The following is a 22,709-nucleotide window of genomic DNA, read 5'->3' as shown; positions in this document are numbered from 1 at the left end:
AAACCCATTAACTCACGATAAGGTGAAGCTGTGATGTTAGCTGCTGTACTGAAAGTAATGCAATGAAAGTAAATATTTTTCCCCACTCAGCTCATGCAATATACTAAAACCCATATTTTTTTTCTGTGTGGACAACAAGCCATCCTCTACATTCTTTTCCTCATGCGAGCAACCTTAAATCACATTAGTAACTTGTATATGGTATTATACTCATCTTTTCTACCAGTCCTTGCTCAATAAACAAACTCCTCCCTTCTTGAAGATCATTTTTTAAGTACAGCTGTATACATTTTAGCAGCAGCGAAACATTCAGGAATTCATTCTTGTCCAGTTCCTACAGCAACACAGAGCACCGTGCTTTATTAGTCCGATACACATAGAGCTGGGTGCTAAGATGGTTAAGATTATTTATGGTACTCACCTTTCTCAGTGCTTTGTCTAGCTGGCCGAAGAGAGATTCGTTGTATTTCTGGAGAGGCTCTATTTCTCTCTCCTCAAGCACTCCACTTATTTTCTGAAATCCCTTCCCCTCAAAAGCATCAGTGAGAAGCGATTCGAGCTGTGGAGGGAAAGGAAGCAAACAACTAGCGATTAAAATAAGGGGGCGTTTGAATTGATACAGCACTGATTTGAGAAAATACTTGTGATGTTATTTTAAAAGTTGTAGGCTTTTTGTGTATTTGGTTTTACTCTGTTTGTTTATTTCCATTTTACTGTTACATCTAAAGGTGAAACATCAGTCTTAATCTCCAACAGAGACAGGACTTTCAAAACTGAGTAATCTTAAAGGATGCTGAATAAGGAAATAAGCAACTCCTTCAGTGCACTCAATTTGTAATTCTTACCGTGTCCTGCAACTATTACAATCATTTCTTCCCACTTACTAAAGAAAAGATTATGGGGTCTGCTGCACTTCCCCCATTACATTAAATTACTAAAAATTGTAGGTCATGCCATATCCACTTAAGAATGCACCTTTAAGTATACATACAGCTATTTGTAAGATAAAACTAAGGATACATTTAAAAGATATTTACATAGTCTTCTCCTCTGGCTGCCATGTTGCTGTTCACCTCTCTATTCCATTCTTCACCTCTTTCTTCCTTTAAAAAGGAAAAGAAAAATACAGAATAAAACCACTTTTTCTGCCCAGAAGATAAAGACTCACCCTCTCTCCCAAAAAGCCATTTTTCCTTCCTTATTTCCTAAGGAAAGTTTCAAAACCACCCCACACTTCCAAACTGGAGGTTTACCAAAGCTGCAACCAGGAGAACCTGTAGCAGGGCCCCCATGGGATCCCACGGGGCATCCTATCCCTCCACGCCCCCCCAGGGAGCAGCTCTTACCTGGGCCATGGCACAGGGGGCTCCAATATGCAGCTCCAGGAAACAGGTGGGGGGGAAGTAGAAAATGCTGGGGCTGCTTCACTCCCTTCCCAACAACCCTTACACAATCACGGTCTTTACCTTTGGATAAGCCTGTGTTTGGGGCAGAGGAGAGACACTACCAGAGCACTTCCCACAGCTCCACTCTTCTCTCCTCAGTAAATCCCATAGAGAGGAAACAAAACAGAACAAAACAAAACAAAAAAAAAAGGCGGGGGGGGGGAAGCTAGAAGCTGGTTTTCACACTAAAAAGCTGCACCTGTGCAGCAGCTCAGAAGGGCCCCTCTGCATCCAGGTGATGGGGTTTAAAACCCCATCCCAGCTGATGGGTAGGAAAGAGGAGTGCAACACCCACCCCAGCGGGGCAGCTCTCTGTCAGGGGAACCACAGCCAGTGTTTTCTGCTAGAGGCTGGTTTTTAATTTGCAAAACTAAGTGTAAGTTCAGTAAGTTTTTAGAGGTGGGCCAGAAGGGGATGGAAGCAAATGCAAAAATTGGTGAGAACAGGTGGGATCACTTAAAGGATTATAGCAGCACTAACTGTTCAAAGGTTCAGTCTCCATAGTATTATACATACTTTACTTCTTTTCTCTCTGTTTCTGAGAGCTAAGAGTAAACTCCCCCCTCCCCCCCGCCCCCAAAAAAAAAAAAATCCTCATCGGCTACTTCTTCCTAAAAGAATAAAGTGAAAAATGCTACCTGTAACTTCCTAATAAGTTAAAACAGGCTGATCAATAAGACGGCACTGACCCTGGTTTTTGCCTTTTAAACCTGGCGTCACAGAGCACGGCGTGAAGGGAGAACATGCTTAATCACTCTTAATTTGTTAAAATCCTCTTAATTTGTTAAAAAGAGCAGGTGCGCGCGTGCATTTAAGGAAGCGCAGGGTGGCCCCCACGGCCCCCTTCAGCCCCTTCCGGGGGCTTCTCAAGCCGAAATGCAAGCGGAGCGGCGCCCGGGGACCAGCCGGGTCAGCCTTCCAGACCCCGCTCAAATCTGTGGGGGTCACGGCCCCCGGTGCTTGGGGGGATCCGAGCAAGACCCCCTCGGCTGCACACACCCCCCCACCCCCGCAGGCAACCGCAGCGGAGCCCGCTTGGGGGGCGGAGGGGGAGCAGACCCTGCCCACCCCGGGGTGGGGGGACACAGACAGGGCGCTGCTGCCCCGCCTGCGGGGACGGCCGGGACCCCCCTCCCCCTCCTCGGGGGCGCCACGAGCGCATAAAAAAGCGGGAGCCGCCGCCCGCCGCTGCCCCCCGACATGAAGCTCACCTGGGACATCAACGACCCCAAACTGCCGCAGGTACGGGGCGTGGGGGGACGGGGACGACACACGGACGGACACACGACACAGCAGAAAACCCTCCGCCGGCTGGGCTGTAACGCGAGGGTGGGGGGGCCAAGGGGAAAACGTCCCCTCTGAGCAAAGCTTCGTTTTATGGCTGGTTTACTTTTCCCGCGCCTTTTTATGTGTAATTACGTGGGTGCGGATGGGCTGCAACAGTCCTTACAAAATGGCCTGTAATAACAATATGGATTTGATACGCAGCTTTGGCCAGTTGTGTATGGACTCCTAAAACAATCTTCAGCTCCACTGTTTGGCCAGTTCCCTTCTCCCTCATTCCCCACTTAAAGAAATGTTGAAAAGAAGCTTGGATCGACTATTTTCCACTACTATAATTCAAGCTACCTAAGTATTTAATCAATTTGTTGGTGTGGCATTTTATTGTCAATGAGCACTCTGCTTCTTTCTAGTTGTGAGCTCTAAATGCGTTGTTAATTCACAACTTTTTTTCATCTTGGAGCCTATTGAATTGTAGGGAGTCCATGCAATCGTAGAATGGCTTAATGCTGTAAATGCAGGTAGCTTAGCTGCGTTCGCTGGGATTGCTCACGTGTGGTACATATGTACGTTAAACGAGTGTTGCAGGAACTCTTTACTTGCACCATAAATATTTGGAGTTTAAAATCTTAGTGATTCTTTAACTGCCCTGGTAATTACATTTGGTAAGGAACTCCAGAAAGCCAGCGACATCACAAATTGAAATATTCTTTCTCCAAACTACTATATATACATTAGAAGTATCTTTGGAATGGCAGTTTTCCTTATTACTTGGTAGAAGCCTTATTCAACTTACAATAGGTGCACTATAAGAAGCCATTCCTTAGCTAAAATTTCTAGTTTCCAGCCTGCAGGTGCACAAACCCGTGATGAGGAGAACTTCATAGCAAGTGTGAGTGGGGCAGCTTCTGTCCTGTCGGGGCACATCTGGTAGACCACTCATTCAGTTCTGGTAACAAGGCTGACCTTTTGCAGCTGGGTAACCTCACTGCAAAGAGGCATCTGTGGTGACAGACCATGTTATTACAGATCATGATGCAAAAGAGGAAGGATCCTGACTTTCTCTTGAAATGTGGAAGCTCAGACTGCCTTTTCCCTTTAATAGAGCATTTCTGAATAAGCTAGTCTTTCAGTAATTTTTTTTTTTACTGCTGCTTGGGTGGTCATAGAAAAAGGCCTTTTTTTCCCATTATGTATTTTTTTAACAGGGCAAAACCCTCAGGTTGTGGTATCCCGCTAATATTGTCTTGCTCTCCTCCTCGCTGCCTTGCTCTCTCAACCCGCTTGCCCTGCCGCAGGAGCCCAAGCACTTCGATGCCTTCCAGGAATGGCCCGACGGCTACGTGCGGCTCATCTACTCCAGCGAGGAGAAGAACGCACAGAGACACCTCAGCGGCTGGGCCATGCGCAACACCAACAACCACAACTGCCAGATCCTCAAGAAGTCCTGCCTGGGGGTGGTGGTGTGCGCCAGGAGCTGCGCGCTGCCCGGCGGAGCCAGGCTGCAGCTTCGCCCCGCCATCTGTGACAAGGCTCGGCAGAAGCAGCAAAGTGAGGGGCGTCCGAAGAGAGGCAGGGTGCCCGAGGGACCCGGCTTCTTTCAGCAGGCTTGATTTCTAAACTGGGATCACCCACTGCAAAGAGTGTGATGAATATATTTAGTTCTACGTTTCATCAATGTCTGTCGGTCTGTAAATACTTTGGGGGAAATGGATCTGCAATCCTTTTACCCATTAGCATTTATATCAAGTATACAGCGCTAGTCCATACCGTTAGTTTACGCTCGGTAGTCTACATTGCATTTCCTTGGATACCGTATTTTAATCTGAATTTCGGTGGAGGCTGCTCTTGAGCTCTGTTTACTCTCAGGTGACACCATCATCTTTAAGCAGTGTCTTCAGTAGTTTCTTTATCTCTATTCGCAGAGAAAGCCTGCCCGAACTGTAACTCAGCCCTTGAGCTGATTCCTTGCCGAGGACACAGTGGCTATCCAGTCACTAACTTCTGGAGGCTCGATGGTAAAGCAATATTTTTCCAGGTAAAAAGCATGCATACACATGTGCACAAACACACATCAATTATATCTATATATATATAAATTATATCTATACGTATATAGAGAGATATTTCTTCCGCATCCCCTTTTTTTCCTCTTTTTTTTTTTTTTTTTGTCTAACACTGAGCATGGTGAGCCCAGTGGAGTTGAGGTCCATGACTGAATTCCTCTGTAGTACAAACATGGCAAGAACAAATAAAATAATAATACTTAAGTGTCTTTCTAAAAGCAGTACTTGAGGGTTAAATATATTCAATTTTAATTATAACTTCATTATAGGTGTCTAAAATTCTCGGGTTTACAGTACACAAATATAAACACAAAGGTTGTCCTGCACCCTGGCATGTCTGGCGACTGAATCTCACCAAGGACCTAATATTTATTTCCTGTTAAAATAAATAAATGGGGAAAGGAAAGCCTTACTTAAATTGCACAAGCTGAAACGTGACAATTCTATTTCATGTGACAATAACAATTGATTTTTAAGATAATTTAAAAACTTGCCAGAAAAAAAGAAAATTTAGAAAGCTAAAATTTGAACTTGCATGATGATTTGTTCTTTTTCAGCACATTAGGACAAAAAGAATCACAAAAAGCTTCTGTTCTATGAGATTATATTCTCTGCTGGATGATTTCCCCCTGACCCACACTGCAGTGAATTCTGTTCTCCAGTCAGTAAATGGAAATCAAATGGCCACATCCCAAATTTCACCTGTTTTTTTTTTTTTATTAGTAGTAGTACTAGTAGTATTCAGATATCCTATAACAGACATACAAAAACTGAGGATTTTTACCATCAAAATAGTAAATAAATCCTTGCTTAGAAGTTAATTTTTACTTGAGAAAGGACAGCATTTTAAAAGCAATTTTAAGTTTCCTACTTTGTATTAGGGAGGTCCATTTAGGGAAATGTAATGTGTAGGGACATGTGGAATATATCATTTTATTATATACCAGTATAGCTTTGGATGCATAGATCTGCATATCCACATGTGTTTCGCTAGCAGAGCATCTTTGGATGGCTTTCCAGGGTATACTTTTCAGTCCTCTTCAGGAAGGTGTTCACTGGTTTCAGAGTAGAGAATATTTGTCATCTGGTAGTGTGAAACCTCTTTAATGCCTATTTATGCTGTTTTTAGTGGTGGCTGTTACAAACAAGAACCGAGATCCTGGACTGCAGAAAATGAACCAAACTAAACTTAAAATCTTTTTTTTTTATCTTTGGTTCTAATCAGCTACTCCTGAAAGTAACATAGGTTACACCTTTGCTCCTTCATCATCCAGCCTTGCACCTCTGCAGTTGTCGCTGACTTCTCCCTTGCTTTTTTCCTTCTAGCTACCTGCAAATCATGATTCATTTTATTCATTTTTAAATGTAATCCCTCACTGTTTTAGTTTCTCCCCCCTGTTCTCTCGTGCCAAACCACAGACCATGCTGTGGCTACCTCTCCTACTCCTGCATTTTCTCTTCTTATCCCCTTCTACCTCACATCTAATTCTTTGTTAAACCTAATTTAGGCTAAAGGAGTCCACGACCACCCCAGGCCAGAGAGCAAACTGGAGGCAGAGGCAAGACGAAGTGCAATTAAGAAACAAATGTCCTTCTCTCACCATTCCCAGAAAAAGAGACCTCTCAACCCAGAGGTAAGTCAAGATTTTTTTAGGCAATTAAAAAGGTGTCATGAGTATATACTAGGGATCCCAGGGCAAAACAAAGCTTGACACCACACTACATCTGTTCATTTGGGGCTGAAGTGAGCAACAGAGCAAGTGTTGGGACATATACATGTCTGCGGGCAGTATCGATTCCCAAATCTCAAAGATCTACTTGTCCTTGTCAGGCAGGAAGGTACCATGACAGCGGTGGTTACGCCAATAACCTACAGAATCTGCCCTGCATGGATGGCCCAGAAAGGGTTGGTATCATCACAGACACCAATTTTTCGATTTCAGCCCAGTCTTACCCTTCACTGCAAAACGCTGACCTCTACAAAGCACCTTACGACTCAGCCAGCTTCCAAGAGGACCAGCTATCGCCATACCCAAAGTGCCCCAATCCAAGGATCTACATGCCCAGGCCATGCAGCTATGAGTTTGGAGTTCCCACCTTTATAAGCTCCAACCCTTACCCAGCATTTTACAAAGATCTGACAAGTCCTGCCATCGATGCTGACCCCCTTGGTTTGAATGGATCTCACTACAATGCTGTGACCACCCATGACAAGAGCTTTGATAACCCTGGCAGACATTATGGACTGAAAGCACCTTGGGGGAAAACTGGCAGCGGAGACCGGAGTGACTATGGACAGATGCAAATGAGTGCTAACCACCCTTACTACGGTGGGGACTACCCCTGCAGGTATGGTCCCAGCCCTTCTCCCATAGCCCCACCGTTGCAAACCGTCATCACAACCACCACCAAGGTGTCCTACCAGGCCTACAAGCCATCTGCGCTGAAATACAGTGACAACCTCTGCGATATGAAAAATCTTCAGAGCTACGCCCATGTGGCAGAAAACGTCTCAGGTGCTATCTATTCAGGAATGAAGATTCAGGAAGACTTTGGGATGATAAAGTCAGCATTGCTCTACCAGCATGACCCGCTCCCCACAAAGTCAGAACCAGCTGAGAGCATGGAGACCTATCGGTATGGGCCACCGCTGGGGAACAGCTATGCTGAGCACGAAGGACAGACCTTAAGGTTTGAGAGTGCTGAATATTGACTAAAGGTTGCCTAAATGGTGCATACAGGCAAATGGGATAATATATTCTTGTGCTGACCATGTGCATGCTAAACCCAGTGGTTAGTGGGATTTGAGGAGAGACGAGGAAGCAGTACATCACAACAGCTTATCCCCCAAAAATGCCTTTCTGGAACTGTGCTGAGTGAAGCGTGTTTTGCACAAAATTTCAAAACAGCCCCACCTAATCTCTAAAACGGCCCAGGGAGCTGAGCCCAAGCATGCCGGGGCGAAGGCAGCGTGGAGGCACAGCACCCCTGGAAGTCAACAGCCTCCTCAGGCAGGGGATGAGATCCACCTGTAGCCACAACTGCCAGACACCTCCAGCTTTGAGAGGAAATGCTCCACCTTTAAAAAAGAAAATGCTTACCAGGTAATGGAAAAAAGGATGAAGGAAGGTGGCTATAGATTATGGTCAACTGAAAAAAAATTACAGAAAATGAAAGAAAGGAAAGAAATTATAGCGAGGCAGTTTGCTGAATAATTCACACGAATGGTCTGTTCACCTGCCATGATCCATCTGATGAATGGAAAGACCAGCTAGGTTTCTCTGAAATGAGAGATGAAAAACCTACACACTAACTTCATGTTGCTTTTTGATCCCCTGAGTCAAGAGTACAGACTGTCCAGCCTCTCTGTGCAAGCGGGAAAGCCCAGGCACAGACCCACCACCACCAGGAACCAACACCCTGCAATACTCAACCTGGAGGCAAGAAGGCTGGGGTGACCCCCACCAAGCATGCCCGGCATCGTGTGGGTGTCAGGGTTGCATGTGTGGTCCTGAAAACCATTTGCAGTGAAACAGCTTTTTTTCTGCAAGCTGATCAAATCAATACTGTGCAGGTATTCCTGCAGAAACTCGCTTTACCCACAACTACAACTCCTCCTGTCTAAAACTGCAACACCCTAGCTGCTTAGCAATAAAGGTTAGTGCTGAATGCACCTTCTCTGGTTGCCTTTCTGCTCTGCATCTCCGTTAGATCTTTCTCCTTCTTCCAAGGGACTTCTCCTAGTCATTTTTCTCTCTGCAGTCATAACTCCCTATGACAGCACTGTTCTGGAAATGAAGCAACCAACAAACTGAGAGGTCAAAACCATTTCCAGACACCCTGAGCTAAACAAAGAAAACGTAAGGACTTGCATCTCCAGATTCTTAGTGAATTGAACTAATTCTCCAGTAGTCCAGGAAGGAGGAGGAATGGAGGAGCACTACTGGTTTAAAACTTGGGTACTTTGAAAGCTGCCTAGTGCCAGGGAATGGAACCTGTACCCAGACCACGCGTGCTGAGCAAGGGAGCTATGTAGGCACAGGGGATTGGTCAGGGTGACAGAATGTATTAGTAGTAGTAAGTTACCAAGTATCTTTAACTTTCTAGACATTTAAATATTTCAGAAAAAAAAATCTGGGTTTTGTATATTTTTGCTATTCTTTGAGTAACGGTATGCAACTGTACCCTTTCAATAAACATGAAACGGTGGTTAAAAACGGAGCACCACTTAAACTAGCATGAGCAGCTGGCTAGTTGGCTTCGACATACAGAACCTTGTAATGCTATCATCAAACCGCTAAACAAATATTACTTGCAAAGCATGGGGTACAAACACCATATTATTATTTCTGGTGTAGTTTGTTTGGTTTTTTTTTTGCAGTTTTCTGGAAACAACGTGTATATTCTGGTATGTGAAATTGAGCCCCACAGGAACTTAGCTAACAGCATCATGTTTCAGTAGTGGATTGTTCAGCATTTTAAACATTCAAGCTGTGTGAAGCTGGAATTTACAACAAAACTAAATTAATCTGCATCTGCAGCAAGCTTAGTTTGTCTTTTAGGGTATTTGCTGTATACCTCACTTGGCTCTTGTTAAACTTGCATGGCAATCCTTCTACCAGGTATTTGAAATTACTGACAAGAACTGATTCAGGTGAGCAATATCAGTTTGATAATTGTCTCATATACTAACTTTAAAAAAAAAAACAAAACAAAAAAAAAAAAAAAAAACAACCCACACCACCAAGTTACTGCCCAGAAAGACTGATAAAAATTTTAGAGTTTGGGAATATAGAACACTACACCTGCTTACAGAATGGAGATTTCTCATCTGTACTCCAAATCATACTGAGGCATCTGGAGTGTAGAATAAAAATCAAGATTTACAGTCTTCTAAGTTTAAAAGAAACATACTGGAGGGGAATAAAGCCAAACAAAATCGCTACAAAAATCTGTAAAGCTGTAAGTTGCTCCATTTTATATCGATTTTAGAGGAGTTAAACAACCACAACTCAAGCTTCAAGTGTATTAAAACATTAAGACAAGCTGTGGGGTTTTGTGCTGTTAACTTTACTAGTATAAAACTTGTCGTTGTAGCTGTATGCTTAAATCATTATGCCATGCTCTTAAACACAGCCTTGTATGCAGAACTTTGCGCATCGGTTAAGAATATGCAGCCAATTGTGCTAAGATGCTACTTTTTGGGTGTGGGCTTAGTCTAATAAACATGACAGCTGTTTAAGCACAGTAAAAAGCTACAGTAGCAATTACCTCACCGCATCATCTGTAGCACTAGAACAAATAAAACCACTCCAAAGGTTCTTGCAGTCTTTCTTCACTTTGCTCCCCTTCATGCACAAGCATCTGGGACAAGATATCTGTGTGTTACCTTTTTCAGATAAAAGACCAGATAGATAAAGTCTAGTGCTGTACATAGTTTTCCCTCAAAAATATATAAATTTAAAGGCAACGTGAGCTTCTGTAACAGAAAAGTGAAATTGAAAGCCTCTGTGTGGGTTCATCTAGCTGCAGGATTGACTTTAAAAGCATGTTTCTCAAGCAAAACAGCACCCTGAAGAAAGATGCGCTCTCTTCAGTCCCTGAATAAGCAGCTTCTCTTCCATTAATTGTCCCCTTCAAGCGTAGTTTCTGGTCCTGCCTCAAGCACATGAGAGGAGCCCCTCGCCAGCCCGCATCCTGCACTGCAGCAGACATCTTCATCTAACAAATTCCAGTTGTTATGGCAAAGCCACAGGGGGGGGGGGGGAAAGCCGCTTTCAAACCTTGGCCACCTGTGGCTCCGGCTTCATATAGACTACAAGGGTCCTACTGAGGCAAAGTACCATCTGTCCCCATGCTGAGGCTGCCCTTTAACCAGAGCAGCAGCCTTTTAGTGGCAAACTTTAAAAGCCCAGGTGTTGAATGGATCCCTCCGAGAGACAAGAGGCTGCTTGACAGTGTTCTTCAACCTTGTACCCACCAGATGCAGCCGTATGTCCCACATCAGATGGGTGCACCTACATGTGGGCATCATTCCATGATCCCATCTCCTCCTGCTGGGACAACAGCGCCTGGCATGCTGGTCCATGCTGTGGCCATCTGTGTCCAGCCAGTTCTGCCGGAGACCTCCAGTGGGAGTCTGAGCAATTTGTTTAGCACTTGCTCCTCTTCCAAAAGCAGGTTACCTCTGGCCTTTTCAAATACACTAAATGCTGCATACAAGGCGTGCAGAAACTTGACTGTTTTGCACCTACTGAGCTTGCAGTAGTTGATGCCCTTGCTTGGGGTACAGCCTACCATCTTTAAAGGCAGGAGCAAGTTTTCCTCCAAGGTCTAGGGTGGAAACCAGAGCTACTCTATAGACACTGATGGTGTAACAGAGCAGAATATGATCTCTGAGCCTGGAGGTTTTTTCCTGGGGGTTTTCTGGGGTTTTATTTCTGGATTTCTAGGGGGTTTCTTTGTGTCTTTTGGGGGGAAGTTGTCTAATACAACCGAGCTCTTCCCATTTACAAAAGTGGATCATGCTTCTTGAGAGAGACCATTTAGCAGGATGCACAATGCATTTTGAGAGTTGCAGGAGGCCTTCTGAAGAGATGAATTACACACTTGGGAAAATTCATGTCATTCCCACCGTTATCAGTAGGAGTCACATGCAGATAAAAAGGGAAGAATGGGTACCTCCAATGTTGGAGTAGTTCCTCCCAACATGCAGAGTGAAAAGTTAGGCCAGGCCTCTTAAAAACCCCCTGCCTGAGAAGTATTGAGACCCGTGTACGGCGGTGTCCCATGTCTGGATAGATAACTGCCTTTGGTGTTCTAGCTGTGTAAAGTAAGTAACTGCCTGTCACTCACGAGCAAAGCAAGGGCAAACCAGTTACTGTTTAGGTAGTGCTACAGTTGGGATTGTGCAAAACTGAGAATGCATTTCAACACGTCACCTCCGTGGGCTCGCGAGGGTCCATATGCAGCACGAGGATCAGTGGGATGATACAGGTGTGACTAAGTATCACACAGAAACATTGTTCATTTGACTCAAACTCATTCAAACAAATGCAAACAAAATGAAGTTTACCCAACCCCTGTTAGCTTCAACATGCATGCTGTCACTTCTTGCGATGGTGTTTAGGAGAAGCCCGTTTCTGGTACTTAGGTTAGCATTTAAGCAAAGCATCGACACCTTTATGGACCACAACCAACGAGGGTTCTTTCAACAGAAAATTAGCAGTGGGTCTGCTCGTGGTGGTGTGTAAAACGAGCAGGGAAGCAGGTGCATGAGGATGTTCTTGGAGGTCCTTCCACAAGGCTCACAAACATCATGCAGCTCCTGGGTGTCTGTTCCAGTCTGTTGCCTTTCCTTCAGTTTCCTGGTTCATAGCAAGACCACAGCACAGCACCTCTCTCACATCTTTATGACAAAATGAAGTGTTAAGTGATGGGGTTGCTGTGCTTGTCCTGCAACTCTGCACTATGTTGCAGTTTGACGTAAACACTGACGAGTTCTGTCTACAGCCTTTCTGTCTTCCCGCATGTGAAACATCGGGAAGTGTTACAGAAAGTACCAACAATTGACAGACACAAAGTCCCTGTAACAGAATTTAGACTTAGTTGCTGCAGCTGTGCAAAAATAATATTGAAATTATTTAAGCATCAGGTCCCTTGCTTGTGCCAGATCTCTTACAAGTGACTGTAATTAGACTAGAACTGCCCCAGAAGCAACCAAGAACATTGTTCTAGGGAGTCCCCAGATAAAAGCATGAAAGCAGCTGTAGCTTCCTTCCCTGCCACTGTCTAATCTCTTTGGAGAAGGGATTAGAGTTTCACAAACCAGTCTTACAGGCCACATAACACTCGGGCACGCAAGCACAGCAAGAGCCTGGGAAATCTCACGTTAGCCCCACGGCCCTGCCAGTGAAGGCAGCCAGAGGGACAGCTGTGGAAATCGGGTGGCAGCACCAGAGGAGGAGGAGGGAGCCCATCACTGGGAAGGAAGGGCAGCCGTGGGACAAGGCTAAGCCAAAGAGACGGACAGGAAAGGACACGAGGGCAGGGAGGGGACATCACAGGGCAACGGCTGCACCGTTTCCACTGCCGGTGGAGAGGTACTTCCATGCACGTAACGTGTGCGTGCAATAGCGTTCAAACACATCCTTCTAGGTGAACGCATGGCTAAATGCTTTGCTCCATATGATCAACTCCTGTTGCTTCTCTGCCTGAATTCTGCCCGCCTGGGTGATGGTCCCTTCTCCGTTCTCACATCCAGGTCTCACCTTTGAACTTCACTTTACCCGGGAGGCACCTCTGATGTTTTATTTCAATAAAGGAAATGGGCATATTCTGTTTCAGAAAATATAATGTTGTTTACTTGTACTTTCATTTCAGGATTCTATGTGTGAGTGGTCGAATCCTTTGGATTCCAGAAAACCGATTCCCATAGCCCCGTTCCACCCAGTTGACTTGAGGCAGAAGCAATTCATCTGTCAACGACGCTTAAACCATCACAAAGTTACCGCACCAGTTAATAAGGCATGGGGGGGGAGGGAGGTATAATTACGACAGCCTCCCGTTCGTGCTCAGCAGGCCTGAGCTGCCAGCTTGGTGAAGCAGAGCAGCAGATATGAATCTGAACTTCTGAAACAAATTTCTGCCTTTCCCTCCACGGTGCCACTAGCAGTTATCGTGTTGAAAAGATCTCCTCCTTTTCTTGCCCTTGGTTTCAAAAACATTAAAAAATAGGAAGTTCAAACTAATGGTGAGCATTAAAGCTTAAAATGAGACCTTGCTGCCACAGTTGCTCTCTGACTCAGCCACTAAATATGCAGTTTTTATTAACCATGCCTTCTGTACACACTGGAGAAATGCAGGTTACAAAGGAGCGAGAAACTTCACGGTTATTTTTATAATACAAATACCTATATTTTCGAAATACATATATATATATATTTAGAATACATCCAAAGTTTCTCCCCTGCATCAATATTAGCAATGTGCATTTTAAAAAAATTGCTTGCAATAAATGATGAAAGAAAAACGCTAGGGGGAAAAAAACCCTTCAGACTTCACTACAGCTATGAATATTACAGATGGGATTTTCTGCACAAATGCTAAGGACGCGGTGGGTTAGCTGGAGGCTTTATTTAACATATAATTAGCATTAACAATGACGGACATCCTCAAGACGATCTCGCGTATTATGGTGCCACCTTCAGGACACCTGTGACGCGGCTCCCGCCTTCGGGCACAGATCCCGTCTGACGGCACTTCCTTCCTCACAGCGTTCTGCCTCGCCACCGCTTCCCACGCTGGTGTTCGCCCACTGCCTCCCAGCAGGGTCCGAAAACCCTCCCGAACAGCGTTTGGACGCTGAGAGGCGTCCGTGTCCTCAACGTGCGCACGCACACCCGTGCGTATGCGGCCACGCATAGGCGCGGCCACGCATAGGCGCGGCCACGCATAGGCGCGGCCACGCATAGGCGCGGCCACGCATAGGCGCGGCCACGCATAGGCGCGGCCACGCATAGGCGCGGCCACGCATAGGCGCGGCCACGCATAGGCGCGGCCACGCATAGGCGCGGCCACGCATAGGCGCGGCCACGCATAGGCGCGGCCACGCATAGGCGCGGCCACGCATAGGCGCGGCCACGCATAGGCACCCGTGCATGCACTCCCGCGTGCACCCGCGCCTGGCCGGGCCCTCCCGCCCGCCTGCCGCGCCCCGTGCCGAGGGGCGGGGCCAGCGGCAGGTCCCTCCCACCCACCGCGGCCCCGCGCCGTCGCCCTGGCGACGCGGCAGAGCGGGCCGGTGGCGGTTGGCGGGCGGGCCGGGGGCTCGGCGGCGGTTGGGCGGGCGGCCGCCCGGCTGGCACCGCCCGGCCGGCACCGCGGTGAGTGGGCTGCCGCGCTCGGTGTCGGAGGGGAGGGGGCCGGTTCCCCGGCGCGGCCGGTGGGCGTCCCGAGCAGGTGGTGTCTGTGCGTGGTGGCGTCCCGCCCGCCTGCCCGCCGCCGGCGGCGGCTCCGGGGTCCCGGCGGGAACTGCCGGCTTAGGCCGGTAGCCCCGGGGTCCGCCGTCCGTCCACCGACAGGACGGCTTCTCCCGGCCCCCGGGCTGGTTTCGGGTGGGCCGGGTGGCCACCAGTGGCCTTTCCGCGCGTGTGTGAGGAGCTAGCCCGCTCCTCGGTGCTGGGCTCGGGAGCGAAAGCTCTGTCGGGATGGGAGGCGCAGCGTGTGCGGACGGGGACCCTGTCGGTGCTGGCTTCAGTAGGGCTGGTCCAGGCCTTGGCATCCTGAGGTGTTCAGAGCCACTGAGGGGAGGTGAATTTTTATTTAGGGGAGGCAGGGTGAAACTTCTAGGCCAGGCTTACCCTCCCCTTTCTACTATGAGCATGTATTGAGGGAGGAGGTACTTACCCACGCTCGGGAGGTAACTGGATGTCATCAGGTGAAACTAAAATTGGCATGGGAACAGGTGCAGGGATGTGAAAGATGAGTAGTCCGTGTTCCTTCTGGACACCACCCAAGGCTGGACTCTTGCAAGTCTAGCAGTAGGTCTCACTGAAACCATTACTGCCCTGAAACTTCCTGTACCGCTTGTTGCATTGCGGGAGGAGGTTTCGCAGGGGTGGGAAGAGGTAACCTCGCTGGCACGGGATGGCAGCATCCGGCAGGTCACTGCTGAACTATCCTGAAAAACTTGGCGTGAATCGTTTTGGTTTGAAACCACAGCTGGTTGGGAACAAAATGAAGGAAAATACTTCCAGCAAACTGGAGTTCCTGCTTTTTTTACATGCCCGGTCCTGAATGCCTGATACAAATAAGTGAAACAATGCTTTTGAAGAGACTTTTGGGAAAAAAAAAATATTTAATGCAGTTTATTTGAAGGTACAAATACTTAGGGTCAATGTTGTTAACTTTTTATTTGCAGCTGAGCAGTCATGCTTTTAAATAACAGCTGGTCTTTGATTAGAGTAATGGATTTGTAGTTAATCTCAAGAATTGGATCCACCTCTTCATGGGACCCAATTACTGTCAGCTTTAGTAATATACAGACACTACAAAGAAGGTTCTTATAGCAACAATTTGTTTCTTGGTTTGTGGGTGGGGTTATGTTTCTTTAACTTTTAGAATTTGTATCAGTGTACATTCTGTACTGTTGCAATACTGCCGGGTTTGATCATTGAGAATAGTACTATGCTCTGTGAACGGTTTTGGTGATTTCAGCAGTTACTGTAAGCAGATTGGTCAAATTGGGTTATGTTTTGCTTATCTGTGTGTGTGGCCTTTATCAGGTCATATGTGCTAGTTTATTTTAATTTGAGAGCAGCCTGTTTCAGGTGCAAATGTAAAACTTCCGGTAATGCATAATACTTGTGCAGCATAAATGCAGATGACTTGCTGTTATTCATTAAATTTTGAAATGTAAATCAGACATCTAAAATAATTTAAAATTGTTGCTAGTGCTTAAATATAATACCAGTAATATAGTAAAATTGAAAATTTGCTTAAATTATTTAGTACTTATTCAGATTCTCTAAATTGGTATAAATTACCAGATTCTATCAAGGTATTGTATTTTGTCCTCTATTTGTCCCCTGCTTTAATGCTTCCTTAATCCTGTGTGAAGAGATTACAGGCACTATGTCGTTAGGAGTATAAAACAAGCTGTTATGTACAGTAGGATTTCTCTTTTCACTTTGGGAGCTATTATGACAATCTTATATTTTAGAGCTTCATATCACTGAGGAAGTAATATATAAGCTTTAGGATGGGAAAGGCCACTTCAGAGGCTTGCATTCACTCGAAAAGCTAGACTGAGGCCTTGCTTTTCCCCAGGTTGCTATAAAATAGAAAACTGAACTGCAAATTCGAAAAAAAAATAGAGACCACAGAGAGAAAGACTGCACACCTGAGCTGGGTATGTGTGGTGCAAGTACAAAGTGTGCAAAAGTCTGTTGTAGTGAAATATGAATCTCTAGATCATTTACATTCTAACTCATCGTGCTGTGTAATTCCAGTAAGAGCGAAAGAAGCTCCTGGCCCCAGTGTCACACCAGGCTGATGAACACATGTGCTCGGCAGCCTTATTTATTCTAGTATTGGTGGACAGTGGCAGTTAGAATCTTGCAAGATCCATTGCTGTACTTCTTGGTCAGCAAACCTCTGTCACCCTCCAGCATTTCTTAGGGACTATTGCGTGCCATAGCATTGCCATAATATTGACTGTTTAGTTGTCCACAAAAGTCTTATCAATTTTTTTAGGTACTTCAGTATGAAGGAGGAATTCTCTAAAAAGTTGGAGAAGAGCTTAGAGTCGAGTGTGACACCTGCAGTCCTCTTTTCACTGCATTTGGTTCTCAGTTGGTGACGTCTCACTAGAAGAGTTCCCTCGTTTGCCTTTTTTATTAAGTGTGGGTAGGCAAGGCAACTCTTTTGTGGGAGTCGTTAGTGGAATGGCCTAGTGTGCATCAGTGTGGTGGTGAATGTGTGTGGTGCGTATGATGGTACATAAATACTGTTGTCAGGGTATGTAGTTTTCATACCTAGTTTTATGCATTTCCGCAGGGTGATTTTGACACTTCTATTTGACTACTGAAGGCATGTGCTGACATATCTGTACTTTACTTGATTGCTTTCATACCCTGAAAATTACAGTATACAGCAGAAAAAGAATAACGCAATAAAATATATTACAAAACAGAGAAAATGCACCATTGTGTCTGTGATGTTACACTACAAAGGGCTTCTGGAGGGAAGAAACACTTTATGTGATGCTGTTGCAAGTGCACATGCCGAAAAAATAGAATTGGACAAAAGGAATAATTGTAAAAGTATGTGATTAACTTACACTCCAAAAATTGCTTGGAAAGCTGATAGGATTTAGGCACCAAAATTACTTAAAGATTACTTAGAGGTCAAAACTTGAGGTTTTTGTCTAGATCGGGGTCTGTCTATTGCAAATACAGAGGCTTGCATCTTGATATTTTGGTTCACTTCATTAGAGAGCAAAAGGCTGGGCATGAAATGCTTGTGACTTCTTCAAATTTTTATTGTATGTAATGCTAGGAGTTTGGGCTAGGGACATCTTCGGCAGATTCTGCTGAATCCCCTCCAAAAACCAAGTCCTAAACAATGTACGATATTTGTTGAAACAGAGGAATGCGGGCACCCAAATCCTGTTACATTTAACTTCACTTGTTATGTGCCTGTGTATACCTATACAGAAAATGCATATGCATTTTATCATTGCTGATGCTTTAGATGGAGATGCTGTGTTTTAAAATGTGTATTATAATAGTTTCAGAAAGTTATTGCAAGATATGAGCATGTTTCTTAACTTGGCATAAACGCTTGATCATCTGCTTATTACAGAGTCAACAAATAGTCTTGTTGAAGACGTGGTATTAAAGACTAGAGTGCATGCAGGCACTTTGGGGAATAAGATATAAAGCTGAATTCCGAGAAAAACAATAGGCTTAAATATATGAAAGTCCAATTTAAAACCCAGTCATAATTCTAAGTGTCTATGATTTTTACTTTTTGTTAATCTTGTTTTTAGCTTTGTTACAGAATACCCTATTAACCAGCTAGCTTATTTTACTTAGCAATGGCTTGGGGCGGGGCTGAATAAAAACGTCTTTATATTTTGCTGTCAAACTGGTGGTTGTCTGGTGCAAAGATTATAAACTGAGATGTCCACTAGGTCACTGGCGTCTTGACAGCTGATCTAAGATTCCTCCCTGGTAACAGGAGCAACAAGGAGTAACAAGGTGCATGTTACTTCTCCAAAGAAGCAGCATTTCAAGTAATAACAGCTTAGAAACATCAGTGCTTTGCCTAGGTAGATGTTTCCTTTACACAGCAGGCTAGTCTACTCATAAGAGTAGCCTCATAAGAGGCCAGTTTTATTGCTGAACTTTGCCAGGCCTGTAAATCTCAGGCCTGTAAATCTCAGACCTGAGGCTTGTTACTAGCTGACTTTGAGTTCCTTAATCTGTTTGGACAGCCTTACCAGCCTGTAGCTAATTCTGGCATAAGGATAAGGACTACAGAGTTGCATGTGAATTCTGCATCTCCTATAAAGGTAGGCTGACAGTGGACGCCCATTGATTTGAGCTTTATTTTGCATTTTCAGACAGCAGAGACAAAAGGTAGAGATAATGCTGGAATTAGGTTAGCAGTCAATTGTCTGTGTTTAAGGATTTGGGGTACAGTGAGTAAATGGTACAGGGATTGGTGGTTAGTTTTTCTAGGCCTGCATAAATAAGTAGATGACTACTGTGAGTTTGCCTAAGTACCTCGGCATCAGTTTTTAGGATTGTGTCTAGTGGGCAGCCAGTGCTAAGGGTAGAATTAGGATTTGTGTGTAGAACCTATGGGAACTGGCTTTCATCTGAAGTGTTGGTGCCAGCTAGCATTGTGTATAATGAAAGCTAGGATTCAGATTCAAGTTTGGATCAGTATTCAAATTAAGGTTTACCTTCATTAAAAGATGAAGGTTCAACATTGTTTAATACAAATTCTTTTTCAAATTTTAATTCAGATCTAGCCTTCCATATCAACGCATGTGAGCTCTATACTTCTCTCTGCAGGCCTTGTACAACTGAACAATAAACTTAACTCTTCGACCATTACTGTGCCTAATCCTAACTGTGGCTATAGACTAAGAATTCTGTGAACTTCAGAGCAATATTTCCAAGTATATTTAAAACAACTTGATTTACCTTGGCAAAGAATGCAGCATTTATCTCACTTCTTCTACCTCCCTTCCTCACTAACTTTAAGCATAGTGAGCCTGCTTGCACTACCAATCCGAAACACGGCATTCAGACCCCAGGTTTACCATAGCATCCTGTGCAAAATTTAGGTTCTTCTGTCTGTTTTCCCAAACTTCAGCCCTGCCTTTGTAACGGATCAGGAACTTGCTGCTGTCTGCAAATTAAGAATAAGGAGTTCCATCAGAGGACACCATCCTTAAACATACTTCTCTGGTTCTAGGGAATTACGACAGTAATCTTGATTCTCCAGTCCCTGCTTACTCTAACCCTAATCCTAGACTAGGCACCTTCTGTAGCTTGAAGGATTTAAAGGAACTAGTTTACACTGAAGTGTTCTATTTAAAGAACACATATAGATCTGGGTTTTTTTGTTGTTAGATACAAATAGTAGAGTGTCTCTTTCCTAAAAAACTGTAAAATTACATATTTCCTTTTTTTATTTTAAAGATCTGTGTGAGAATGGCCATGTTCTGTCTCTTGAACTTTATATCTGGATCTCAAAGTAGCTGTAATTTAGAGGAGACTAGTGAATGTCCTGCTCTGTTATGAAAAGACATTTACCAACATAAAACAGTCTGGAAGAAAATTTGTCTGAGAAAATTGAAGAGCAGAGAATCCTTTAACAAAACAGAAGACATTCAAAATTTCATGAGCTTTTGGCTATCTGAGTCTTCAAAAAAAGAAAAATGAACCGTTACACAATCATGAAACAACTAGGTGATGGCACCTATGGCAGCGTGTTGATGGGGAAGAGCAACGAGTCAGGAGAACTTGTGGCTATCAAAAGGTATGTAACATCTAAATTCAGTAAAGGTACCTGCAAAAGATTTTCACTTTTAACTTTATTGTTGTCTGCCGTCTGTGTAGAATAGAAAGAAATGTCCCTTTTCTTTTTAAGGAAATTAACATAACAAAATGAAATTTTTTACTTAAGATGCTTAACAAGGAGATTGTGGGTCAGACTTCAGCTAACAGATCAATAGAGAGACCCATCGGTTTGTGTAAGTTACTGATTTGTCTTGGCTTATAAAATTGCATGTTGCTTTTCTTCAGTTCAATCATGCTTCCTTCTAAAAATGTTGTTAGGCTAGTACCAAAGCAAAACTGTGCAGTTGATTAACTAGGGAGTTTATTTATATCAATTGTAAGAATACCCATCTTAATAAGTAGATTTGAAATACATTCCCACCCCCAAATCTTTTTAGGTACTGCGTTAATTTTCAATTATTCCTACAGGGATAAATACCAGGTAACAATCTGGTCAGGTAAATAAAGGTTTTCACCTTGGATCTAATAAAGTTGTATTGTGCATAATCGTCAGCGTTGTCATACTTACCTAAAAAGATTACTTACAAAACAACAAAAGTTGTACTAGAGAAGTGAGGAAGTTCCCATTCTATTCCTACAGAATTGCAAGCAGGATGTAAAGCATAAGTTGAAATACCAGAAATTGTATGTCACTGAGACTTTTCTTCTCCACTTGTGGATTTACTGCAGGAAGATAATTGTGATATAACTGACTGACTTGTGTTTTAAGAATTTCTGAGAATTTCAGTTTCTGCATATACTTCTAGTACTGTTACCTAAATTAATAATATTAATCTAAGCTTAAAAAAACCCTGCAATTGATTCTTTTAATTATTTTTAGACAAAAGGAACAATATTTTGTGGGAAGTGTTTTTCATTCTCGTGATTTCAGGATTTGGAATTCCTTTGTGTGATTTTTAAGTTTGGGATTTGAGAGGGGACAGTTTTGCTTGAAGATACATTTATTTTAAATGAAAATCTTGGGTTTGAATCTCTTCGCTCTAGTTGCTAAAATTTTACAGAAACACAGCAAACAACATGACATTCACGGCCGCCTCCCAAGATCTGAGCAACACTGAATACCCATGTTTGTATCTTTGCAAGACTTACAAATAAATCTATTACACCATTATATGTAACGGTTAGAGACTGTTGTATGTATGAGTATTGCTTGAAAAAAAGAAAAGTGTTTTAATTTGGTCTTTAATAAGTTGGAACAAGTTTGTAAAAATGACTGATCAAGTCAGATGCTAAATTATAATGTGAAGCAGTCAAGATACTTCGCAGATTTCAAAAATATAACTTTTCGTGTTTCCCTAGAATGTGCAACTTCGGCACAAAGAGGTGACTTTCCTGGTTTGAAATATCCATGTTTTATGTGCAGTGTCGCTGTTGCTTTTCTTGTTATTAAGAGCACAACTGAAGTGATACAAAGGGATTTTGTGTCCCTGATGTTTCTGTAAATACCTTGGAGTATCATGGTCTCTCTGGCTAACTACCACTCTAAGAATATGTTTGCAGTGTTTAATCATCGAACATTTAAATTTCTAGCGATTATAAGAGTTGAGTTTGGTTTTAATTATGTTGCTGATGGCTGTTCTAGAATGTTTTAAATTGAGTTCAAAATACAGCTAATGCTACACTTGAAAAATAACACGTTTAGATTTTTTGTTCTAAAAACATTCTGCACTCTTCACTGAAAATACTTTATCTCGGACTTGTATTTCAGAATGAAAAGAAAGTTCTATTCGTGGGATGAATGTATGAATTTGAGAGAAGTCAAGGTAAAGTGGTGAACATACCACATTTCAAAAAAGTGTCTGGTTAGGTTTGCGTGAAGGAAAAAGGCATCTACATTGTCCAAGCATAAGGCCAAACTCTGTGAACTCTTTTAATGGGGGTGACAGATTCCACAAAACCATGGGCTGCTGGCACTCCTAGAGCTCCTCCTGCTTTGTGGAATATCCCGATATTCTCAAGCAGTGGCCATGTCTCATATACAAGCCTCTTGTCTTTGAGAGAAGGTAAAGAAATTGATTTTGGGGGGGTGGTGGTGTCTCTGTGTTTCACCATCCTGCTCTCTCATTTTACTGGTGGCCTTCTAGGTGTATATCCAGCCCTTATATCTTGTATTTGGAGCATTTGTAGAAAGCACTGGGAGTTTTGGCTAGCCAAATGATAGAATAACACTTGAAACGATGGGCTTAAATTCCACGTCATCCCATGTTTGGGGTATCTGATTTTCTGTATATACAAAACTCCCTAACAAAGGAGTTGGGTATCCATAATTTAACTTACTGGAGATTGCACATAATCAGTATCTCCAAAACGAACACCTG

The 22,709-nt window shown here is 43.8% G+C and overlaps 2 protein-coding genes across 5 annotated transcripts in view; both read left to right on the top strand.

Moving 5' to 3' along the window:
• Positions 1-2,645: 2,645 nt before the first annotated feature.
• Positions 2,646-7,505, top strand: GCM2 (glial cells missing transcription factor 2). Its single transcript, XM_064441733.1, has 5 exons — positions 2,646-2,687; positions 4,025-4,277; positions 4,652-4,764; positions 6,301-6,426; positions 6,624-7,505. The coding sequence occupies exons 1-5, from the start codon at positions 2,646-2,648 to the stop codon at positions 7,503-7,505; spliced, it is 1,416 nt and encodes a 471-aa protein (XP_064297803.1).
• Positions 7,506-14,539: 7,034 nt separating this feature from the next.
• MAK (male germ cell associated kinase) overlaps positions 14,540-22,709 on the top strand; it is a 32,027-nt gene continuing 23,857 nt past the window's right edge. For 3 of the 4 annotated variants that reach the window (XM_064443583.1, XM_064443584.1, XM_064443582.1), the window contains exons 1-3: positions 14,540-14,676; positions 20,011-20,350; positions 22,100-22,154. In XM_064443583.1, coding sequence (XP_064299653.1) covers positions 20,250-20,350; positions 22,100-22,154 — 156 coding nt within the window. In that variant the 5' untranslated portion in view covers positions 14,540-14,676; positions 20,011-20,249. Of the gene's footprint in view, positions 14,677-20,010; positions 20,351-20,497; positions 20,565-22,099; positions 22,155-22,709 lie in introns of those variants that run through there. The other variant, XM_064443586.1, reaches the window with a different exon arrangement.

Source organism: Phalacrocorax carbo, chromosome 2 (assembly GCF_963921805.1).
Source record: "Phalacrocorax carbo chromosome 2, bPhaCar2.1, whole genome shotgun sequence".
In the NCBI taxonomy this organism is placed as follows: domain Eukaryota; kingdom Metazoa; phylum Chordata; class Aves; order Suliformes; family Phalacrocoracidae; genus Phalacrocorax; species Phalacrocorax carbo.
This window is presented reverse-complemented; position numbering and strand designations above follow the sequence as displayed.